Source organism: Echinops telfairi, unplaced genomic scaffold, assembly GCF_000313985.2.
Source record: "Echinops telfairi isolate 266 unplaced genomic scaffold, ASM31398v2 ScPeMD7_16;HRSCAF=60, whole genome shotgun sequence".
In the NCBI taxonomy this organism is placed as follows: Eukaryota; Metazoa; Chordata; class Mammalia; order Afrosoricida; family Tenrecidae; genus Echinops; species Echinops telfairi.
Window position 1 is genome coordinate 8,601,915 of NW_022103913.1, and position 22,329 is coordinate 8,624,243.

Below are 22,329 nucleotides of genomic sequence, written 5' to 3' on the forward strand. Positions count from 1 at the left end.
CAGGCCCACCCCTGTGGAGGGATGAGACAGCAGTCTGGCAGCAAGGATCTGACTTCCCCCCACACAAGTGCCTTGCCAGCCCTAGCCCCTTGTGACTATTGACCACGTGTTCCAGGAGGAGGCGCCAGCGTTTCAGAAAGCAGCTCAGGCTTGTGGCCCTGCTTCAGACCAGGGCCTTAACCACAGGCTCCGCCTGCAGGCCAGGAGTCGTGGCGGCAGCTCCTCCTGGTCCTGGGACCAGGGCAGTTACGTAGGAGGGGAAAAATCTCGTTGATTTCAGGGGAAAATAGAATTTGGTTTGCGTTTGCTGGAGAGAGAGATTTGGAGAGGGCACGCCAGTTGAAGCAAGACCTTTTTTCTTTTTCTAATTTTGCCTTGTTTATTTTGAGAAAATACTAAAATATAGAAAAGTACTGAAAAGAATATCCAATTAGCCGCCACCCAGAATTGACCGTAATAAAAATGCTGGTTGACAAGCATTTTAATGGAAGAAATATTATAAGAAAAAATAATTGTGCAAATAAAGCCCTATTTGGCTCTCATTTCCAGTCTCCTAACTCTTTCTTCATCCCCAAAGGCTCCCCTCCCCCATGGATCTGATGTGTTTCCTTCCGAGGCCCCCTTCTGGGGTTATGAACATGAGTAAATGTTGAGGGCACAAAGCAGTGCGGTTTTCAATTTATGTATGAGCGGGACCAGGAATGGCACCTGGAAACTTGCCTGGGAGTAGAGTTGTAATGAGTTGATGGCCTTTGGAATTCGTGTTCCCATTGTCATTACTTTGATCATACCTGTCACATGGTGGGCAGCGTTCCAGGGATTGCGGTCATCAACCATGGGCAGCACCCACCGCTCCTTCCCACTCATGGACTTACCTGCTAGGAGCGGAGGCAGGCACAACACGGAGCAAACAGGTGCTGGCAGCAACATTTCTCCTCAGCCAGCAACCAAGTCTCTCCACTGTCAGCTTCTCAGCCACATGGGCCCTTAACCTCTGCCTCCATGGGCCAGGAAGCCAGCCTGCTGCTCTGCCTCATGGGCTCTTAGTCTCCTGTGCTGCTCTGTGCGGTCTCAGTCGCCTTGCCTCAGCTCCTGGTCTCTGCCTCTGCACTTTCAGACAGAGATCTCGAACGTATTCCACCAGTGGCCCCTCTTCTGATGGTTCTGAGATGCCGCACCTAGCATAATTTTGAAATTCTGAAATAGATAACTGATATGCAGATAAGTGAAATAATTACAAAGTGTAATTGGTGCAAATACCAATCTGAAAGTAGAGCAGATACCCATTGTAGGCAGTAATGTGTTAAGTGTGACCCCCATGGGCCTGCGTTCAGATTCTGGCTCTGGCACGTACTAGCTCTGTAACAAGGCAGGTCATTCCCCCGGCTTCTATTCTCTCATGTGTCCATAGGTAAAATAAAGATAAGATAATAATAGTACTTGTATTAAGGTTGTTGTGGAGAGCTCATAAGTAAGAAAATGAAAGTGCTTAGCACAGTTCCTGATATTGTGTAAGTCCTCAATAAGAACTAGTGCCATTCTTTATAGATCCTAGAATATTTGTCATTAATTCATATATTTGCCCAAACTACCTGCTTATTGTCCCTGACATTGGAAAGTAGCTACGGAGGGTGACTATCCCTGCAGAAATCTGTCAGATTTAGCAGTAGAATCTGACACTGCCTCCTTACCATTAGCCAGGGCTGGGCTGGTGGCAAGGAGTCCTGGGGCACAGTGGGTAAGCACTGGGTTGCTAAGCAAAAGGCTGGTGGGTTGAGAAGGAGGAGGCAGCTGCATCCGTAAGGATTTCCAGCCTCAGACCTTAGGGAGCAGCCAATTCTGCCCTGTAGGGCCCCTATGAGTCAGAATCAACATCAGTAGGCTGTGCTAGGTACTGGATCAATCTTAGTCCATGCCCCCATGAGTTACCTGCTAGGAGGCAAAACCAAAACAAAGGCAACAAATATATTAATGTCATAGAAGATTTTATGTCTAAAGGATTTGAGTTGAAGGATCTTCAAGAATTTACCACCAAATGCCATTCATATTTGATCTACTCTGTTGAGGGGAGAAATCTGATCGTCCTACACCCAGGAGAAAACGTGTGAGTCAGTCTAGAAATGAAGACGTGAGTTTCCATTGTGAATGAAGGCTGCATTCTGTACTGCGGCGGCGAAGCACAAAGGGAAGCTGAGCCGACGATCTGTTCCGGAGCTCAGCTTACACGTCACCTCATCGTGGAGACCCGGCACGCCCCTCCGCTCCCTCCCGACCCGGCACGCCCCTCCGCCCCCTCCCCTCAGAGCACTGAGAACCCGCCCTCATAGTTCTTTTCTATTTCTCCCCTTGACTGGAGTGTAAGCTCCGTGAGTGCAGGAAACACACTAGTAACTCAAATCTAGTTCCGTCTCAGTACATACCAGGCACTCAAAACATTTTTAAATGAATGAACAGTAAAGGAGCATTTAGAACCATTAGAATTCATGATGGGTGTGTGAGGTCCCTAGGACATTCTTGAGACTGATGTAGCTGGATCATGAGTTAAAGGTGGCATTTGTGTAGGGAATCTTTGCCTGTGCTAGAAAGGTCTTGGTGCTTCATAAGAAGGGAATTCCTTTGCAGCGGTTCTCAACCTGTGGGTTGCGACCCCTAGGGGGTGTAACGACCTTTTTACGGGGTTGCCCAATTCCTAACAGTAGCAAAATGAGTTACGAAGTAGTAATGAAAATAATTTTATGGTTGGAGGTCACCACCACATGAGGAACTGTATGAAAGGGTCATGGCAGGAGGAAGGTTGAGAACCACTGCTCTAGTGGGTGGTGCTATAGAGCGTTCTTCGCCCCTCTGTTGGCCACAAAATCCAGGAAGGGTCTACTGTTAGAAAACGGGTCATACTGTGCCTTGAGGGTTCTAAGGGCACTGCTGGTTACTCATCTAGCATCCTTTCCACTCCTCTCCCTTACAGGACCCTGGTTTTACACAAGTAGCCCTATTTCCACATTGTAACACCTGTGCCTCAAGCAGCCCAAGCCCCATTGCCAGTTCCAGTTATGTTCCCGGTCCCTTCTGACTGGGTCCCCCCCTTCTGACCTGGTCCTCTACAAGTGTCAGCCACCTGCATATATTCTAGGCAGTTCTTTGACCTCATTGGCTCAATAAACTAGAAGGAAAGCGTTTAGATGGGAAAGAAAGTATGGGGTCCTGAGTCCTCTGGACTGACAGTTGGATAACCATGTTAGTATGAGTTTCAAACCTTCTATGTCTACAGCAGAGCAAAGACTAATAGAAACTGGGTCCTTGATAACTTGTTGCACCACTGAATTAACCAATCCCAAAGTTTGCCTTCCCTCTGGATTTCCTGTTTTGTGAGATAATCAATTTCTGTTTGGCTTTAGAAAACAGAATCAAATTTTGTATTACTTGCAGCTTTGCAGCTGTATCCTAAAGTATCTTAAATGACTCAAGGATTGTTGGTCATAATTAGGACAGCTGAACTTAGAAGAGTGGGCAAGTCACACTATAAACCTGGGAAAGGCAAGTGATGAGATCCTTTGGGTTTTGGGATTTGAAAAGGAAAACCTTACCAGCATTGCTATTCACCCAGGAACACAAAGGGTAGGGAGGGGGGACAAGTTTGCATGAGGCAGGCGCAGAGGTCAAGTTCACAGTGGCCTGGTCTACCTGGAAAAAGGGAGAGTATGGTACTGAAAGAACTGAAATCCAAGAGTTATCAGCCTGCCGTTACTGATGTTCCCTCATTGATTCCTGTTCCCCAGTGGAGGACCTGCACCAGACACAGATTTATCTTGTGACCAATTGAAGAAGGGGCTGTCAGCAGCGACACTATGTGGTTGAAATATGTAATTACAGTGGGCAGATTAATTTCAGGTCTTGTGGGTGTATGGAAGTTGGCTTACCCCCAAGATTTTTTTGGAAAATTATTTAAAAACAAAAAAGTAAAACCACTGGCACTGAATTGGTTCTGACTCACAATAGCCCATATAGGGTTTCTGAGCTTATAATCCTTCCGGAAGCAGAGACGATTCATCTTTCTCCCAGTGGAGCAGGTAGCTGGTGGACTTGAGATTCCGCTCATGAGTTTAGCTGTCCAACGCTTACTTGAAGCCACGAGAGCGCCTTAAAAATTACTTAACCGGCTATCAAAAGATATAGCGTCTGGGGTGTTAAAGGCTTGAAGGTAAACAAGCGGCCATCTAGCTCAGAAGCAACAAAGCCCACATGGAAGAAGCACACCAGCCTGTGCGATCATGAGGTGTCGAAGGGAACAAGTATCAGGCATCATCAGAGCAAAAAATCTTACCATAGTGAATGAGGGGGTGGAGTGCGGGGTGGAGACCCAAAGCCCATTTGTAGGCTACTGGACATCCCCTTACAGAAGGGTATCAGGGAGGAGACAAGCCAGTCAGGGTGTGATGCAGCAACGATGAAAAATACAACTTTCCTCTATGTTCCTAAATGCTCCTCCCCCTCCCCCCACTATCATGATCCCAATTCTACTTTGCAAGTCTAGCTAGACCAGAGGATGTACACTGGTACAGATAGGAACTGGAAACAAAGGGAATCCAGGGAGGATGATCCCTCAGGGGATACTGGGAAGGTAGAGGGAGGGTGGGTTGGAAAGGGGGAACCGATCACAAGGATCTACATGTGACCTCCTCCCTGGGGGAAGGACAACAGAAAAGTGGATGAAGGGAGATGTTGGACAGTGCAAGACATGACAAAAGAATAATTTATAAATTATCAAGGGTTCATGAGGGAGGGGGTAGCGGGGAGGGAGGGGGGGAAATGAGGAGCAGATGTCAGGGGCTTAAGTGGAGAGCAAATGTTTTGAGAATGATGAGGGCAATGAATGTACAAATGTGCTTTACACAATTGATGTATGTATGGATTGTAATAAGAGTTGTAAGAGCTCCTAATAAAACGATTAAAAAAATTACTTAAGCCTCTGATTATTTGAAAACGGCGAGCAGAGACTCCAGTATAATTTGAATTTATTAATCTGAGAAATAGAAGATTGAGCTAATCTTTCTGTTTTTAAATCATATTTGTACCCCAGGTGATTCTAATGGGCAGCCAGCGTTGAGACCCATTGGTATGGGATGGTTCCTATGACCGCCTATAATCTACTTTCTGCACTAGCACATCTACTGATCACACCTATCACATTGGACTTTAATTTTTCGTGTATGCTAGCGCGCTAACTAGAGTACCTCCAGTCGGGCAAGTCTGCATTTCTGGGAGCCTAAAGTAGACCCTGACACCACCTAGGGATTTGGAAAATGTTGAATGGAATAGTGAGTGTCATCAATATTTACTGAAAACAAGCAAACAAAACCCTCACTGCCATCCAGCAAGTCAATTCCGACTCATGGCGATTCTATAGGGCAGGGTAGATTGACCCCTGTAACTCTTGACGGGAGTAGAAAACGTCATCTCTGCCGCAGAGCGGCTGGTGATTTCGAACCAGTGACCCCGCGGTTAGCGGCCCAAGGCGTAACCATTAAGCTTACTAGAGCCTTCCAAAAGCCGGGCACAGCAGCCCTCAGCCAGGTGCAGAACAGAGAACAGGGTGACTAGTCGTCCTAGCACCGACGCCCCGCGCGAGTATTTCTGACGTCATCGCGGTAAGGGACGCACCAAGTACGTGACTGACTGACTGCCTGCGAATCGGCACAGGGTTGGGAGTGCGCGCGGGCGTTGACGCGCGTGGTTCCCTCCGGCAGGCCCCGCCCCAGCAGCGGAGCCAATCAGAAGTCGCTAGGCGGGTCCAACTTCCAGCGATGCCCGAGAGAATCGCTGGCCGCGCTCTTTGCGCCTCTTCGCACTCGGGTTCGATTGGCTGGCCTCCTGGGGCGTCCGTAACGGTCACGGAGGCGGGGCCGGAGACCGCCGTGCCGGCTGGGGCTGGGCGGGCTCTCAGTGGGCGGAGGCGGCCAAGGAAGGTGAGTGGCTTTGGGGTTTCACAGGCGCCAGGCGAGGGCCCCTGAGTGAAGTACTCTCAGAATTGGCCTCACCTGGGTCCTGCTAGCAGGCAGACTGTTTCCAGCAACCCTTGCCCCCCCCCCCCGCCTCCGGGAGGAACCCCTTGGGGTGAGTTTGCACTAATTCATTCAAACCTGGTTCGAGCCCAGGTTCCGCCGTCCACTGTGTCCCTTTAAGCTGGCAGTCCTTGTGTTAGCGTGGTGGCTGTGCAGGCTGGAGGAGGCCGGTCGTGTAAAAGTTAGCACGATACCTGAGATTCTCAGGTGCTGCTGAAGGGGGTCGCTGGAACGATCCTGAGGGGCTGCAGAAGCAGACACCTACACTTCATCCCGGAGTATGGACTATCCTGCAGACGTTTCTCATTTTCACGGGGGCCCTGAGTAATTCCCGCCCCCGCGAAAAGGGAACTAAGTTTGGGAACCTGCGGTCTAGCTTCACAGATCCATCCGACTTCACCGGAGCGGCCCGCTCCTCTGTAGAGCCGCCAGTCACGGAGACTTAGAAGGTTCTTGCTTGACAGGTAAAGACTCCGAGCAAAAGGCGGCGGTGTACGGAGGGGGAAGGTGAACATCCCTTTCTCCGGCTTATTGGGCGCATTCCAGAATCAGGGCGGTTTCGGACTTTGTGAGAGACCTGCTTTCATTATTTTAAGAAAATCAAAGAGTAGAAATGTCAGAAAGCTGAGACATGGAACATAGAGACCCGTCAGAAAGGGTTTCTACTGCCCCTTTCTGACCATGACCTTATTAACACAATGTAGGCGCTGCCCATACTGGTCTCAATCTTCTACTAAGTCCCCCCCACCCCCACTCACCTACACTCTCCCCCTTCTGATACTGTTGTGTAGAGTGGGGCGTTCTGGGGAGGAGGTGCCTTACAAATAGGGTTTTGCTAGCAGCTTCTATTTCAGTGGGGGCACAGTTGTTCCAACCCTTTGTGTAACAGATCATTCTGGGGCAGAATGGTTTTCCGGGGAAGATATCCAATAAGCCATCTCCTTAGATTCAATGGCAAGTTGGTATATTTTTGGAAGAGATTTTGCATTTAATAAAGAATGGAGAATTTGGAAGCAGTACAGATTTCATTTATCACAGCAATGTGAAATACACAGTCAAGGACTTTGAGTTGCTTGAGGAAGAGCACTTAATTGCCATGTTCTTTAATTTCCTGATTTTCCACAAAAACCAAACCAAACTCATTGCTATTGACTTGGTTCCAACTCATAGTGACCCTGTAGGACAGAACTGCTTCCAAGCTGTAAACTTTTCAGGAACATAAAACCTAATGTTTCTCCTGATTCTACAAAAAAGTGGGGGAAGGTTTTACTATATGGTGAAAACTACAGAGTTTTAACTTAAAAGGGCAATTTGACCAAAGGACCCTTGGGAAACCTGGACAGTGCCAGACGATACAAAAGTGTTTTGCTTTTTGAGGTATGGCTTTCTGTGTTACATACCAACCACCTTAAGCCCCCTCACATACATTCCACCCCCAAACCTCTCAGTTCCCGTTCCCTACTCCCATGAAACTAAAACTATGACTTATGGAGGCAGTATTCTTGGTCTTTTCCAAGTTCCAGATGTCATGTTAGAGTCTAGAGTGAGAGAAGGATTAGAGGAACTGACTCTTGGCTGAACACAGTCACTGGAGGGTTTGGTCATAGTTGGAAAAGAGATAGTCTTTGCCCGTTTGTATTCAGTGGGAGTTTGTCTGAGAGTGCTTATTTTAGTACACATGCAAAGGAGAATATGGTATGCTTGGATCCAAAGGTTAGCTGATCCTTTAACCATCAATGCTTGGATTCCCAAGAGAAATTTTTCCAACAAATTGGGAGAGGAAAGACCGAACATTGTAGTGAGTCATGAGGCTGTTAGCAGTTACTTGAGTAATGCCAGCTTCAGATGGGGGTATCCGAACCACAGTGCTCTGGGATGAACACAAGACGATTTTATTGGAGGTTGAACATCTCAAGATTTTGATCTGCTTATCTTATTGGAACCTAGATGAAGATCAAGTGTTGGACCTGAGAGCCATTGGGTTACCATTCCATCCAGATCGACTTGAATGAACAGGTGAAAAGTACAGAAGGAATCGGCTGTGAGGTATGTCCGATGTGACAAGACGACTCTGTAATGTCAAGACCAAGGTCAGAAAAGATCTCATATATATTGAATACTGTACCAGGTAGCTATCCTTTTGACAGCATGGGAATCCATTTAAAAATAGTTTCCAAAAAATATTTTCCTAGGCACTACAATTACTCTTGCTCATTAAAAAAAAACAACCAACTTTTTGACCCCTAGGGTTTCTTGCCTTTCTTTTACTTACAATTTATCTGAGGAAGTGCCAGGGCCATTTAATCTATGTATCTCCCACAGTCTAGCATTGCTGAATGCTTGTGCAGGCACCATTTGAAATGTTTCTCTGCCCTTGATAGTTCCTGCCAATTGGCAGCTGAATTGGAGACTGCATGGACTCACATTGAGTTCCTTTTACAGTCCTTTAAACGATAATGGGAAAGCCCACGCCATTGTTGTGTGCCATTGAGACTCTTCTGACTCATTGCAGCCCCATGTGACAAAGTAGAGCAGCTTTCAAAAGAGAACAATGTATTTGCATCAAGTGCTTTTTAGATGATCTGGTTAAAATATAATTTAATCTCTGTGTGTGTGCTTGTGCTTGCGCATGTATGTGTAAAGCCCAGAACATTTTATTTCTAGAGGAGGAGCTTATAGGATAGGCATGTATGTGTAAACCCCAGAACATTTTATTTCTAGAGGAGGAGCTTATAGGATAGGCTTTATTTTAAGGATTCTTGCAACCAACTTTCTAGGAATTCATAAAAGTTTTGACACAGCGTGTGACCTAAATTGGCTTACAAGAATAATGCATTCTTTTAAATATAGCATCTTTTAATTGCCCCCCCCCCTTTTTAAATTTAGGCAATTCAGACTTTTTTATTACCAACTTTGACTGCTTTTCATTCTACATAAGCAACTATGTCTCCAGTAACTTCTAAAGCCCAGGATCTCAGTGAGTCATCAGACAGATGCATGACCGAAAAACAGGTAAACGTGAAATATTTTAAATCAATGATTTTCTGATTATGTGCCAAACAATACTAGTTCTGCAAAATATGAAAAATGTTACCGTTAAATAATGTTTGAGGAACAGATTTTGGAAAATGCTGGTTTAAAGACTATTAAATGCTTTCAGTACTCAGACTCTTCATAAGATAGTTTCTAAAGGGAAGGTTTAGTGTGGTGGTACAAATGGTTACGTGCTTGGCTGCTGGTGGAGACGAAGGTTGGAGGTTCGGGTTGACCTCCTGGGTCTGTGGGAGGAAGACCTGGCAATCTTGGTAAAGACTCCAGCCAAGAAAACACTGTGGACAGTCTACTCTGTCACATGAGGTCACCATGGGTCAAAAGAGACTGAATGGCATGTAACAGCATTTCCTGCTTATTTAACACTAGTTTGATGAATGTTTTGTTGAAAAATATAATTCCCAACTGTTTTCAAAATTTACAATGTATTGTTTTCTCTTAACATACAAGGGTACCAGGGAATAGGATATGCATTTTGATCTTTCATAACCTAGGACCTCGTTATTTATTTGTTTTTATGTGCATGGTAGACAGCCACTGAGAGACCCACGTAGAACTGTGGCTACCAGTGATCATTGTCGTTCTCAGAAGATAGGTAGACTCTGGGATTAGCAGGCACCAGCATAGATAAGGGAAGAGAAGTGTAGGAGTATAGGAAGAATAGCAGAAAGGAAAAATGCCAGCAATCCAAAAGAAGGATTTATTTGGCACTGTGAGCAATAGTGCTATCAAAGAATCATTAATCTGTTTATTTTGTGTGTGTGTGTGTGTGTGTTGAAAGGTCCATTAATGTCTGAGGGCAATACTTGTATGAGATGTAGAGAGTAACACTGGCATTTGTTGTTTATTGTTTTCCTCTTATTGTTGCGTTTTTATTCATTTACTGCGGAGAGTTAGAGCCCCTTCTCTGGTTTAGAATGTAGGTTTACCATTAGCGTCAGGGGCAGGAGACTTGAAAATGTCTGTCTTTAGAATGATCATACTAGAATCCGTTATCTCGATGGGCAGCCCTGGTAGTGTAATGGTTACACATTGGGCTGCTAACCACAAGGTCAGCAATTTGAAACCAACAGCTGCTCTGAGGGAGAAAGATGAGGCATTCTACTCCCACAAAGAGTTACCATCTCGGAAACCCATAGAGGCAGCCCTGCCCTGTCCTTACAGTGTGGCCGTGAGTCAGAATGGACATGGTGGCAGTAAGTTTGGTTTGGGCTTTACCTAAGTTGGAATTGGCTCTGACTAGACAGGTGTTTTGATTTTTCTGGGTGACCTTCATCATTATTAAAGTGACGTTTGTTCCTGACCACCCATTCTTGCTTTACTATTTTACAGCTGTTCTAAGCAGGGCTTCCTCAGGTTCAGATAAATCTAAAGTGTTAGGTCCATTTAGCTCAGTTCCAAGAGTGTTTTGTTGTTTTATTTTAGTCCATTTAGAACCTACACCATGAATACTCTGGAATTGTATGTGTAAAATATAATGATTTTTGTTTATTTACATCTGCTGGTTTTGTTTTAAAAAAAAACACAATCTATTTGTGAAATGTAATCACTGTGTGCTTAAAAATGCTTACATTTTGAGAGCACCTTTTGGAGAAAACGTGTCATTTGAACACGAAATTGGAATTACATGCAGGAAGGCATTTCTTCACTTTGCAGCTTACCTGCCCCCTTCTCTGTGTAATGACAGCAAGAAGAAGCGGAATGGGAAAACATCAACTTGCTGCTGATGACCCACGGGTTGAAATCTTTGTCCCTAGTCAGAAGAACTGATCTCAGAGGTAACCAGACCCTGGCCTGCCTCCTTAAGGTGTAATCTTAAATCTTTTGCTCTTACCGTTCTTTTTACTACCTGTATTACATTAAACAATATTATTATAGAGCTTATCGTTTTTGACAAGCAATCATCACAAAGGATGAGAGAGAATTTTAAAGCGCTGGTGGCAGACACAGCACGTCAAGAGAACATGATACGGGAGCTGATAGAAGCGAATCAGCAGCTTAAGTAAGAAAATGGTTGCAGTCTCTTGTGAAATGTTTGCGTGTAAACAGTCTGAAAATAACTTCCTTGAAAAGAATCCGGAGATAATACTATTTTGATTAAGTATCAAATTATAACACTTTGAATAATAGTGAATTGCCTGGCAGTCATTTCGCCTTAGGTGTCTTGTATTGGCTTGTGTTGTAAGACAGTTTGAAAATTGCAACCAAGTTTTAGAAAGCGGTGTGGTTGTTAGCTGGGTCTGTAGCTTTGATTTTTCTGCACGACTAAGGGAAGGCATCGTGTGTCTGTTAAATTAGAAACGAGCTTCAGCTGGAACAGAGGCGAGCCGCAGATCAGGAGCAGCGAGCTAATGACTTGGAACACATTATGGAGAGTGTGAAATCCAAAATTGGTGAATTGGAGGATGAATCCCTAAGTAGAGTTTGCCAGCAGCAGAATCAAATAAAAGATCTTCAGAAAGACCACATGGCTTTACAGGTACTGTAAAGTTATATATTTTCCTAGATGATGGTTAATATTAAAATAGCCGTCAAGATACAATATATGCTTCAGTATAAGCCAACCGGAATATCACCTTGCTGAGGCACCTAATTTTACCACAAAAACTGCATTAGAAACGTGCTGAAAAACTTGGTCATATACATGAGTATATACAGTAACTTGTGACTTCCCTGTGGCTTTATTCAGTGGTCCCTATCTTACCTGGGGAGTCCCTGGGTGGGTGCAAAAGGTCACTATACTAGCCCGCCAACCATAATGGTGGGAAGTTTGTGTCCCCCGGTGGTGCCTTGGGAGGAAGGCCCAGGTACCAGCTTCTGACAAAATCAGCATGGAAATCTCTGTGTATCAGTTTCATGTGCTTTGACTCACACGGGGTGGCCAGGAGTCAGAATCAACCTTTTTTTAATCCTCATAGTTTTTAAAGAAGTTTGTTAGACTCCCATGAAGTGTGTGAATCTCCCATAAGGATCATCTTTTTCTCCTTAGATTTCTGTCCCATTTTGTGTATACATTTTGAGATTATGCCTTTAGGTACAGAAGAATTTTAAATTGTTATACTCCCTGTCAATTTAAGCCTTTTATCGTAATGGAGTGCCTCTTCCTGTCTCTTTGGATCTTTGTCTGTTATCAAGATGTAAACTTTCTCTTTGTCAGGATGTTTGCATGGTACATACTTTTCCATCTGTTTATTAAAATTATTTTTACTGTTAAGATATGCACAGCAAAAACAGTCACCAATTCAACATTTCTACATGTACAATTCAGTGACATTGATTACATGCGTCATGTTGAACAAGCATTGATATCCTTTTCCAAAGTATTCTACCTTCTATGTCTTGTCATCCGTTATGTCTTGTATTAGTTTGTGTTGTAGACATTTTAAATATTGAAACCAATTTTAGAAAGCAATTTGGTTGTTAGCTGGATATGTTGATTTGATTTGTCCTTAATACTAAGTGAAGGAATTGTAGGGTCTCTTAAATTAGAAACAAACTTCAGCGGAACAAAGGTGAGCTGCATGTCGGGAACATTAAGATAAACTGTGCCCACTAAGCAAAACTCCCTTCTCTCCCTCCCTCCGACCCCTGGGAAACGCACAGAAGCTGTCATTTCTGTAAACTAGCTAATTTCCTGTATGGAAGGTCACACAGTATTTGCCCTTTTGTACCTACGTACTTTACTCAGTGTAACGTGTTCAAAGTTCAAACATGTTATAGCACCAATTGGATTGTGTTTCTCTTTAGGACTGAGTAGTTTGTTGCACGTATAAAGCACATTTTGCCTGTCTGTCCATCTCATGATGGAAATTTCCGTTGCTTCCACTCTTTGGGCTATTGAGAAAAGTGCTGCAATGCGCACTGGAGACCAGGCTCCTGTTGACTTCCTGCGCACCGTGGGTTACACATAGGAGAGGGAATTTACAGGGTCAGGTCTTGAAGGACTGCCAAACTGTTTTCTGAAGGGCTGTAACCATTTTACGTTCCCAACAGCAATGATATCCATCCCAAAGCTCTCTCAAACCTTCCCTTTGCTACTTTACTGATCCTTGCCATACCATTGTGAGTTGGAATTTGTTTGATGGCAGTTTGAAGAAAAAAGATCTAGATTTGCTGTAGATTTTTAAAAAGTGATATGGTAATGTCTTATTAAAATAAAGACCCCACCCCACCCCCAAACTCATGGGCAATTGAGTCGATTCTGACTCCTGATGACATTGTGTAGGCTTTCCACAATGTCAGCCTGTATGGGAGCAAAGCCCATCTGTCTGCTGCAGTGCGACTGATGGCCTTGAATTCCCTGCCTTGAGCTTAGCCCAGTGCGTAACACATAGCGCGACCGAAGCTCCTCAAAATAAAGCTAACAACTTGTGGCAACCCATTAACTTCCCAAATAACCCACATAATTGTATGTCTGTGAAAAAGAAATAGGTAAATAAAGCAAATGCAAAAAAATCAACCTAGGAATTTCACTTTGGAAAATCTGTTCAGTGGAAATGCATGCTACAAATACCAAAGAATACACGAATAAGAATATTTACTGTAGCAGCGGTTTTTTTGGTGGCAAAAAACCAAACAAACAAAACAATTCTGGTGTCCCTATACTGTGGAACATTAATGCGCCTGCTGAAAAACGAGTTAGCGGCTGCTCAGAAACCTCTGTGGACACAGGTTGGAATGAGAGAGCTGGTTTTGCTTACTCAGTGTTTTATAAAGGAGTGTGCCCTTTCCCCCTTTCACTCTAAAGACGAGGAAGGAGGCTCCAGGAGTGAGCCTTACTGAACATGTCCTGTGTGCCAGGCACCGTTCCGAGCACTACGTACAGACTCTTTGGGTCTTTTGAATAACTGAACAAAATGTTCTTTTCCTTTTCATAGTGGGCAGGCTGGGGCCTGGGGAGGTCAGAGGACTTACTCAAGGTCACAACCTTAATAAGAGGGAGAGTTACTTTAATGTTCAGGTTGTCTGACTCTGGCATTCACATTCTTAACAAGAGCCCTGACCCGCTTCTCAGGCTTAGGCCACTCAAGGTCTTATGACTAGTTTATAGATAGAGGCCCGTTGGCACCTGTGCCACTTGATCCTGAGCTTGCTTCCGGCACGTGGAGGTGAAGTGTCTTTGGGGTAGTCAAGGAGAGATGTCGAGCGAGCTTTGGTCTGATATACGGAAATATCTGGGCTGGGGATGACTGGGAATAATCAGAATATGGTGGCCATTGAAGCTATTGACAACAGTGAGCACAGGTTGAGTGTTAACTTTCCAAAGAGCACTTCGCCTTTGTGGCCGGACAGAGCAAGCTTGCCACGAACACCTGAATCTGGAAGTTGGAGACTAAGGGGAAACAGACAAGAAAAGGGAAGAGGGTATCCATAAGATTTATATTAATTCCTTTGTGTAAATCTTCTTGTACTTCCTGATTAGTTCTTGAGGATAACTTCCTGGTTGTTTACTATGCGCTGTAGGAGCTGGCATTGGATGAATGCTTAAGTTGACTATATCATCGGCAATCCTGAATTATCAGTGATAACAGATTATTATTGGTTTTTTTTTTTTACGAGTTTCATTTTAATTCCCAGTTCTTTAATATTCTTCCCTTCCTGGTTGTTGATAGAAACATTGAGTTCCTTTACTGATTATAGAGTCCCGGGTGGGACAAATAGTTAATGCACTCGGCTGCTAACCCAGAGACTGGAGGCTGAAACCCATGCAGAGGCACCTCGGAGAAAGAAAGGCTTGGAGACCTAGTTCCATGTAGTCAGTCACTGGAAACCTTGTGGACCACAGTTCTACTCTGATAAGCGTGGTTAGCATGAGTCAGAGCTGATGCTACAGGAACTAGTTTTTTACCCATTTTGACATGTTGAATGCCTGCGATTATGCATTCTTATTTCCCCCATTTTATACCTATTTCATGGTTGGTGCTTGTGCCCTATTCGTGTTTCTGGAGGTTGCACTCATTTAAACGGGGTCTCAGTGTCGAATGAAGTTCTTAAATAGCACGACTAGATAACCCTGATAGCCTCGGGTTTCACCTCTACGTATTTAACCCGCCTTGAGTTTGTTTCTGTGCGTGCAGTTTCATTCTTCCGCACATGGATATCTAGATTTCCCAACACTGTTTATTGAAGCGGGCATCCACTTCCCATTTAATGTTTTGGGGGCATTTGTCAAAAATCAGTTGTCTGTATGTGGATGTTTTTATTTCTGGGTTTCCTGCCCTGATGCATTGGTCTGAGTAGCTATCAGTATACCAGTACCAGGCTGTTTCGACAACTGTGGCTGTGTAGTACATTTTGAGGTGAGGCAGAGCAAGGCCACCTGCTTTATTCTTCTTCTTGAGACGTTCTTTTTGCTTATCCTGGGTTTCTTCCCTTTTCATATGAAGTTGGTAAGGTAATCAGTTTCTCCATTTCTTTGAATAATGATGCTGGAATTACAGCAAATTTTTAAAAAAAGCGAAGGAGTTTTGAGTTCCCACTCAATCCTAGTTCCAACTTATGAACAAGTAGTTCTTACATCTTGACCCTGCTCCACACTCACCTTCATGAAAGGGTCACTGAAGATAAGGGTGCTACAGCATGAAGAAAGCTGATGGTGCCTGGCTATGAATCCCAGAGTAATGTCTGGGGTCTTAAGGCTTGTATTCAACAAGCAGCCATCTAAGCGAAGAGCCAACTAAGCCCACGTGGAAGAAACACCAGCTTGTGTGACCCAGCGATGGCGATTCCACCATTCAGATATGGTCAGGAGAAAAGCATCAGAGCTAACATTCTGAACCCCAATATCCAGAGGGCTGTGGGGCGACGGGAGCCCAGAACCCATCTGAGAGTATCTATCAGGCCGAGCCCCTGGCAGATCTGCTCTAGCCACAGGAAACAGCCTCACTATCGGGCAGAGACCTTGTCATCTTGATTATGCTGGATCGACCTTGATATTTGGCCAGCTGACCACCCCATAGACAGGAGCTGAATATGTTCTGGGTGCACGTATCTCTTACTACTTCCATGACAGAAATTTCTTTCCTGGTTTCTTGAATATTGTTGGGAATCTGCCCCTTTGTATGCATTATTTGTATATTTGTCTGTATATACAATGTTTTTATCCTTACCACCTTGCACGATTTTTGTGTGTGTTTGTTTTCTATTGGTCTCCCAGCTGTGAAGCACAGGAGGAGTGTATGCATAATGAGAGTAACTGATCAAGTGGTTATGGGGAATACAAGAGTGGGGAGTGGATGATGGGGAGGGTAAAGTGGTCTCAGGAGTAAAGGGTGCAGATGGGAGTGGGGAGGGAGCACTGGACTGGATTGTGATTGCATAACTCACCTTGGAGGCGATTTAACCATGGGAGGGGGTAATGTTCTAAAAAGTTGATTTGGGGATGGTTGTATAATTCTTGATATGACTGAATGATTGAACTATTGAATTATATGATAGATAAATTACTTGTCAATAAAACTGTTGGGGGAAAAACCTACAACTACGTAGAACCATAGTGTCTTTGTATACAGTATTGTTAGCATGTCATATACACACACACATCAACTTACAGGCTTTTACATTTTCTTACAGACAAAATGTCAGCACTACAAGAAAAAGCGATTGGAGCTACAGGAAACGATCGTTTCTTTACAAAAGAATATCTGTAGACTAACAAAGGAGGAAGAAGAGCGCGTTGTCTCTCAGAACAGAGTGTTTGCCTCTCTCTGTAAAAGAGTTCCTCATAGTGTCTTGGATAGACAGTAAGTCCCCAGAGAGGTTTACATGTAGCTGTGTACATCATGGTTTATTGGTTTGTTGGCGTGCGTGCGTGTGTGCGTGTTTTAACGGATTTTATCTTTGGGGTAGTGATCGCTCTTATAAACTAGAGAAGTCTTCCCAAGCCTTCTTTGCCCCCATGTTACTGACTTGTTGAAGAATCTGACCAGTTGTCTTAGAGAACATCCTACGTTCTAAATTTGTCTATTTGCTTTGTTGTTACCATTTAATTTATTCTTTTGACCCTATCTTCTGGAAGTTAGTGCCCAGTGAAGTATTTTTGGCAAAATGCTTCATTGGTGATAGTGTGTGCTTCATATGTTAACACATCTGGTAGAGGGATGTGCTATCTGGTTGACCCATTCCTAGAGGAAGCTAAGATGTTACCAGTGTGATCATTCTATGGTGAAATACCCCATCATTCTTTCATCTAATGGCTTTACCCATTGATGATACAGAAGTGATCATCTTCAATTCTGCTATGCCTTGACTTTTGGGCACTGGAATTCTATAAAAAGGAGAACATTTTCTTATTGAATAGTTTCTGTTTGGTAGCCTCATTGGTAAGATAAATGGTCTTTTTTGTCTGAAACTTTATTTTGTTGCTGTTGAGAATATACACAGCAAAACACACCAGTCCTGCACTTTCTTCATGTACAATTTAGGAGCATTGATTCCATTTTTTGAATTGTGCAGTCATCCTTGACACTTCTGAGTTGATCCTTCCTCATTGCACAAACCCCTGCTCCTTACAGTTCCTGTCTAATCATTTGAATTGCTACTATCAGCTTAATCCTATGTAGATAGTTCCTTAAAATGCAGAATGCTCAAGGCTGATCTGTTTTTATTAGTTAAGTGATGACCACAGAAGGTATTTTTGGTGTAAGGTTTAAAGACTTTCTCAGGGCAGTAGTTCCAAGGACTCATCTAGCCTCTATGACTCTAGAAATTACGCAGTCCATGAGAATTGAAGTTCTAGTCTTCACTTCCCCCCCTTTGATCAGGAGTTTTCTGTGGAATCTTTGCCCAAAATGCTTAATTTTGATAGATGGGCACCATCCAGTTCCTCTGGTCTCATGGTAGAGGAGGCAGTTGTTCCTGGAGGCAATGAAACCCACATTCCACATCCTCCTATTCTTGACTCTCATTCTTTTGTTGGTTAATCGAGGCCAAGACTAATTGTTGTGCCTTTGGCCACTTGCAAGCTTTTAAGAGGTCAAGCACTATGTAACACACTAGGAGATAGAAGATTAAACAGGTTATTAAACCAGTAGCTGGGATAATGCAGGAAGTCCAGACTAAACCTCTACATCGAGGAACTAAGTTCTGTGAAGTGCTTGGTTGTACATGAGCAACCTCAATAGCGCTTGTTCTCTTCTCCTTTTTGTGTGGTCATGGATGTAAATACATTCCTCACATCACTTTTGCCAATTCAACTTTTTGCAGGTATACAACTTATTTACCACAGCTAACTAATTAGTTCTTCAATGCTACCCTTAAGGTGATTTTTCCATTACTGTTCATCTCCTTTTCAACCTCATCTTCCACTCTTGATACCCACTAGTAAACTTGGGTCTCTATACATTTGTCTTTTTATATAAGTGAAGTCAGACAATATTTGTCCTTTTGTGATAACTTGTTTTACTCAGCATAATGTCTTAAAGTCATCTTTCTTCACCTGGCTGAATAGTGTATATAAATGACGTGCCATATTTTAGATATCCTGTCACCTGTTATGGCCCATAAGGTGGTTCTCATCTTTTGGCTCCTGTGAATAGTGCTGCAGTGAACTTGAGTGTGCAAGTCTCAGTTTGAGTGTCTGCTTTCAAGTGGTTGGGGGCATAGTGAGGGGCCCTGGTGCCATAGTGGGCTATGCATTAAGCTGCTGAGCACAAAGCCAGTTGTTTGAATGCATTAGCTACTCTGCAGGGGATAGAGTGGTCTGTTCCCGTAAATTCTGCTCTAACCTGTGGGGTCACTAGGAGTCAGGATCAACTCAATGACAGTGGATTTGTTTGTTTGGGTTTTCATACACCTAGGAGTGAAATTGCTGGGTCGTATGATAGTTCTGTTTTTAATCTTTTAGATGAATTGCCACACTAGCTTTTTCATAATAGCAGGATCATTTTGCTAATGAAAGAGTTTGCTAATAGGTAAGAGTTTAAATTTCACCATATCCTTGCTAAGATTTGTTACTTTCTGCATTTAAACATTTTTTAAATCTTAGCCTCAGAAACCCACAGGGACGGTGCTGGTCTGTCCTTAGGCCTGTGATGAGTCACAGTAGACTTGTTGGCGGTGAGTTTGACTTGGGGATGGCTAAGAGTCTAAGACTCTAGCTGAACAATGTGTTTCAGAATCAAGAAGTGGAGCTGTATTCATTTTGTCTTCTCTTTTAACATGGTTTTAGCCATGTAGGTTTTCTTGTCATTCCATGGGAAGTTGAAGCCTGGTTTTTCTATTTCTGTAAAAAATGCTATTGGAATTTTGATGAGGATTTAATTGAACCCAAAGATTTCGTTGGGTAGTTTTCACATATTGACAATATTAAGTTTTCCAATTCATGCACATGGAACATCTTTCCATTTATTTAAGTCATTATTTACTTTTTAAAATGCTATCTCTTTCAGCAGTGTTTTATAATTTTTATTATGTAAGTCTTTTATGTCCCTGGTTCGATTTCTTCCTAGGAAGTTTATTATCATAGGTGCTATTATAAGTGGAGTTGTCTCCTTGATTTTTCATCGCTGATTTTTGTTTGTTTCCCTTGAGCTCATAACTTTGCTCAATTCTTCTAACAGCTCTAGGAGTTTTCTTGTGTACTCTCTGGGACTTCCTATCGCTTCTTCTTTTCCAATCTAGATACCTTTCATTTCTTTTTCTCTTATCTTAGTGCTCTGGCTAGGACTTGGAGTGCATTGTTAAATAGAAGTGGTGAGAAGAGACACCCTTGCCTTATTCCTGATTTCAAGGGGAAAGCTCACAGTCTCCATCAAGTACAATGTTGGAGTTGGCTTTCCCTATATGCTCTGACTCACACTGAGGAATTTCCCTTTTAAGTCACTCTTTTCTAGGGTCTTCATCATGAGAGATTGTTGGAGATTTTATCAAATGCTTTTTTCCTGCATCCATGGACTTGATCATGTGCTTCTTTTTCTTCATTCTATTGATTTGGTATAGTACATGGTTTTATATTCTTACATTGGACTATTCCTACATTCTTAGAATAAAGCTTATTTAGTCATAGTATATAACTTTTAATGTACTGTGTGACTGTTCACTGGTATGGTGTTCAGGATATTTGCCCTGTAGTCATAAAAGAGGTGGGTTTGTCGTTTTCTTTTGAAGTCTTTGGTTTGAGTATCAGGTTGTATTTGCTTCATAGCTATAGGGAGCATTTCCTTCTTTTTCCCCTTTGGAAGGGTTGGTAACAGTTCTTATCAAAATATTGTATAAAATTTCCCGGTAAACCCATCTGGTCCAGTACTTTTTAGGGGAGAGATGTTTTTGATCACTAATTTGATCTCTTTGTTTTTTAGCGGTCTATTGAGTCGTATATTTCTCATGAATTAGTTTGGTTAGGTTGTGTGCTTACCCGTTTCATCTAGTGATCCAGCTTGTTGCTATATACTTATTCATAATATTCTGTCATATTTCTCTTTCTGTTGGAACCGTGGTCTACTCTTTCATTTTCTGTTTTGGCTCTTTGTAGCTTTTCTCATTTTTTTGGTTAGTCTACCTGAAAATTTGCCAGTCTTATTGATCTTTTCTAAGAACCAACTTCTGGCCTTAAAATTTTTTTTTCTTCTTCTGGCCTTATTGCCTCTCTTTTTAGTTTATTTATGCTCTGATCTTCGTTTTCCCTCCTAGTAGGTTTAGGTTCAGTTTGCATTTTTCTTTCCAGTTCATGGAGTTTTTGAGTTAAGCTGTTAATTTGAGCGATTTTGGTCTTTGTCATGTAGGCATCTGTTATGAGTTTCACTCGCTGAGTGCTGTCTTTGCTACATCCCACACAGTTAAAACAGGACACACACATGAATAAAACCGTGGTTCCTGCATCACAGAACTGATAGTCTAGTTGCTTTGACCTTTACATACCAGGTAAGCAAAATATAAGGTCGATAGGAGTGTTGGCGAGACAATAAGGTATTCAGTGAGTGTGGCCGGAGAAGTTAGTTTCCACTGAACTAAGTGAGAGCGACCACAAAGGCTTCCTGAGGAGGTAACTTTTCAGCTAAGCTATTAGGAGCCATAGATTTTCATAGGCAGAGATGAGGGGAGAGTCTTTTAATAAGAGAAACGTGATGGCAGAGAAATGGTGTATTTGGGAATGGCAAATAGCCCAAGAAGTCAGAAGCATTGGGTGACAGCTGATATGTGCTGGGGTGTGGAAAGACGATAAGCAAGAGAACAGTCTATGTTAAACGCACAGTTGGGTGACTTAGCTCTGAAAAGGAGAGTGGATGGGAAATATTCAAAGATAGAAGGGAACCGTTCCTTTAAGAGTTAACACAGGAAAGTGTATTATTTTCATCTTACCTCATTTTTAAGTTATAAAATGAATACATGCTTATAAAAATGTGAACACTATACAAATGTATGAAAGTGCCATGACTTACACATGCTCCTGCTAATACCCCTGCTCCAAGGATAACCCCTCTCAGCCATTTGATGTGTGTCCCCCTGGGAGGAGCGGGACGTCGTCTGCGATTGTTCATGCTGTATTAGCTGTTAGCACCTGCCCTCCCTCTGCTCTGTATGACAACTCTGTCTAGACACTCCGAGCTTTTAATACTGTCAAAGAATCTCTAGTAAAGAATCTGTAATGTCCCTTTTCAGTGCATTACAAATACACACGTAATTTTTTCCCTTTTTTTAGAAACAAAATTAGAGTGATAGTTACGTTTGGTTAGGGAGTCCTGGTGGTACGGCGGTTAAGCATTAGCTGCTATTTGAAAAGTCAGTGGTTTGAATACAACAGCTATTCGGTGGGAGAACTATGTGGCAGTTGTCTTCCATACGGACTGCAACACTTAGGAGGGCAAGTCTACTCTGGGTTGCTGTGAGTCAGAATCAACTCAGCAGTGAGGTTTACATTTGGTTATGCACCTTAACTTTTCTCTTAGCAGCCCTCATTAGGACTTACGTATTTACATCACTTCTTTTCATGCTGCCTGGTTTTCAGTGCTATGGATCTGCTCCCTTCTCCCCTGCTGCAGGGCGTGCCCATTCCTTCTGGCTTTCCACGGGGTGCGTAATGACACGATGAATGATTTACACGTAGTGAGCTGCATCTCTGGACAAATATTTATCGGGGAGAGATCTCTAAGGATTAGAAATGTTGGGATAGGGGAAATATGTATTTTATTTGTTGAGAGGTTTGTTATTTTGAAACCTATACTTTGTAATTAATATAAAATGTAGAACAGAGTATTATTTTTGCTTCTATCAATAACGATTT

The 22,329-nt window shown here is 43.0% G+C and overlaps 1 protein-coding gene across 2 annotated transcripts in view; it reads left to right on the plus strand.

Annotated features, from left to right (window-relative positions):
- Positions 1-6,447: 6,447 nt before the first annotated feature.
- CEP70 (centrosomal protein 70) overlaps positions 6,448-22,329 on the plus strand; it is a 68,767-nt gene continuing 52,885 nt past the window's right edge. For both annotated transcript variants that reach the window (XM_004712119.2, XM_045287467.1), the window contains exons 1-7: positions 6,448-6,523; positions 8,007-8,105; positions 8,946-9,071; positions 10,798-10,888; positions 10,989-11,112; positions 11,409-11,589; positions 16,683-16,852. In XM_004712119.2, coding sequence (XP_004712176.1) covers positions 9,003-9,071; positions 10,798-10,888; positions 10,989-11,112; positions 11,409-11,589; positions 16,683-16,852 — 635 coding nt within the window. In that variant the 5' untranslated portion in view covers positions 6,448-6,523; positions 8,007-8,105; positions 8,946-9,002. The remainder of the gene's footprint in view (positions 6,524-8,006; positions 8,106-8,945; positions 9,072-10,797; positions 10,889-10,988; positions 11,113-11,408; positions 11,590-16,682; positions 16,853-22,329) is intronic.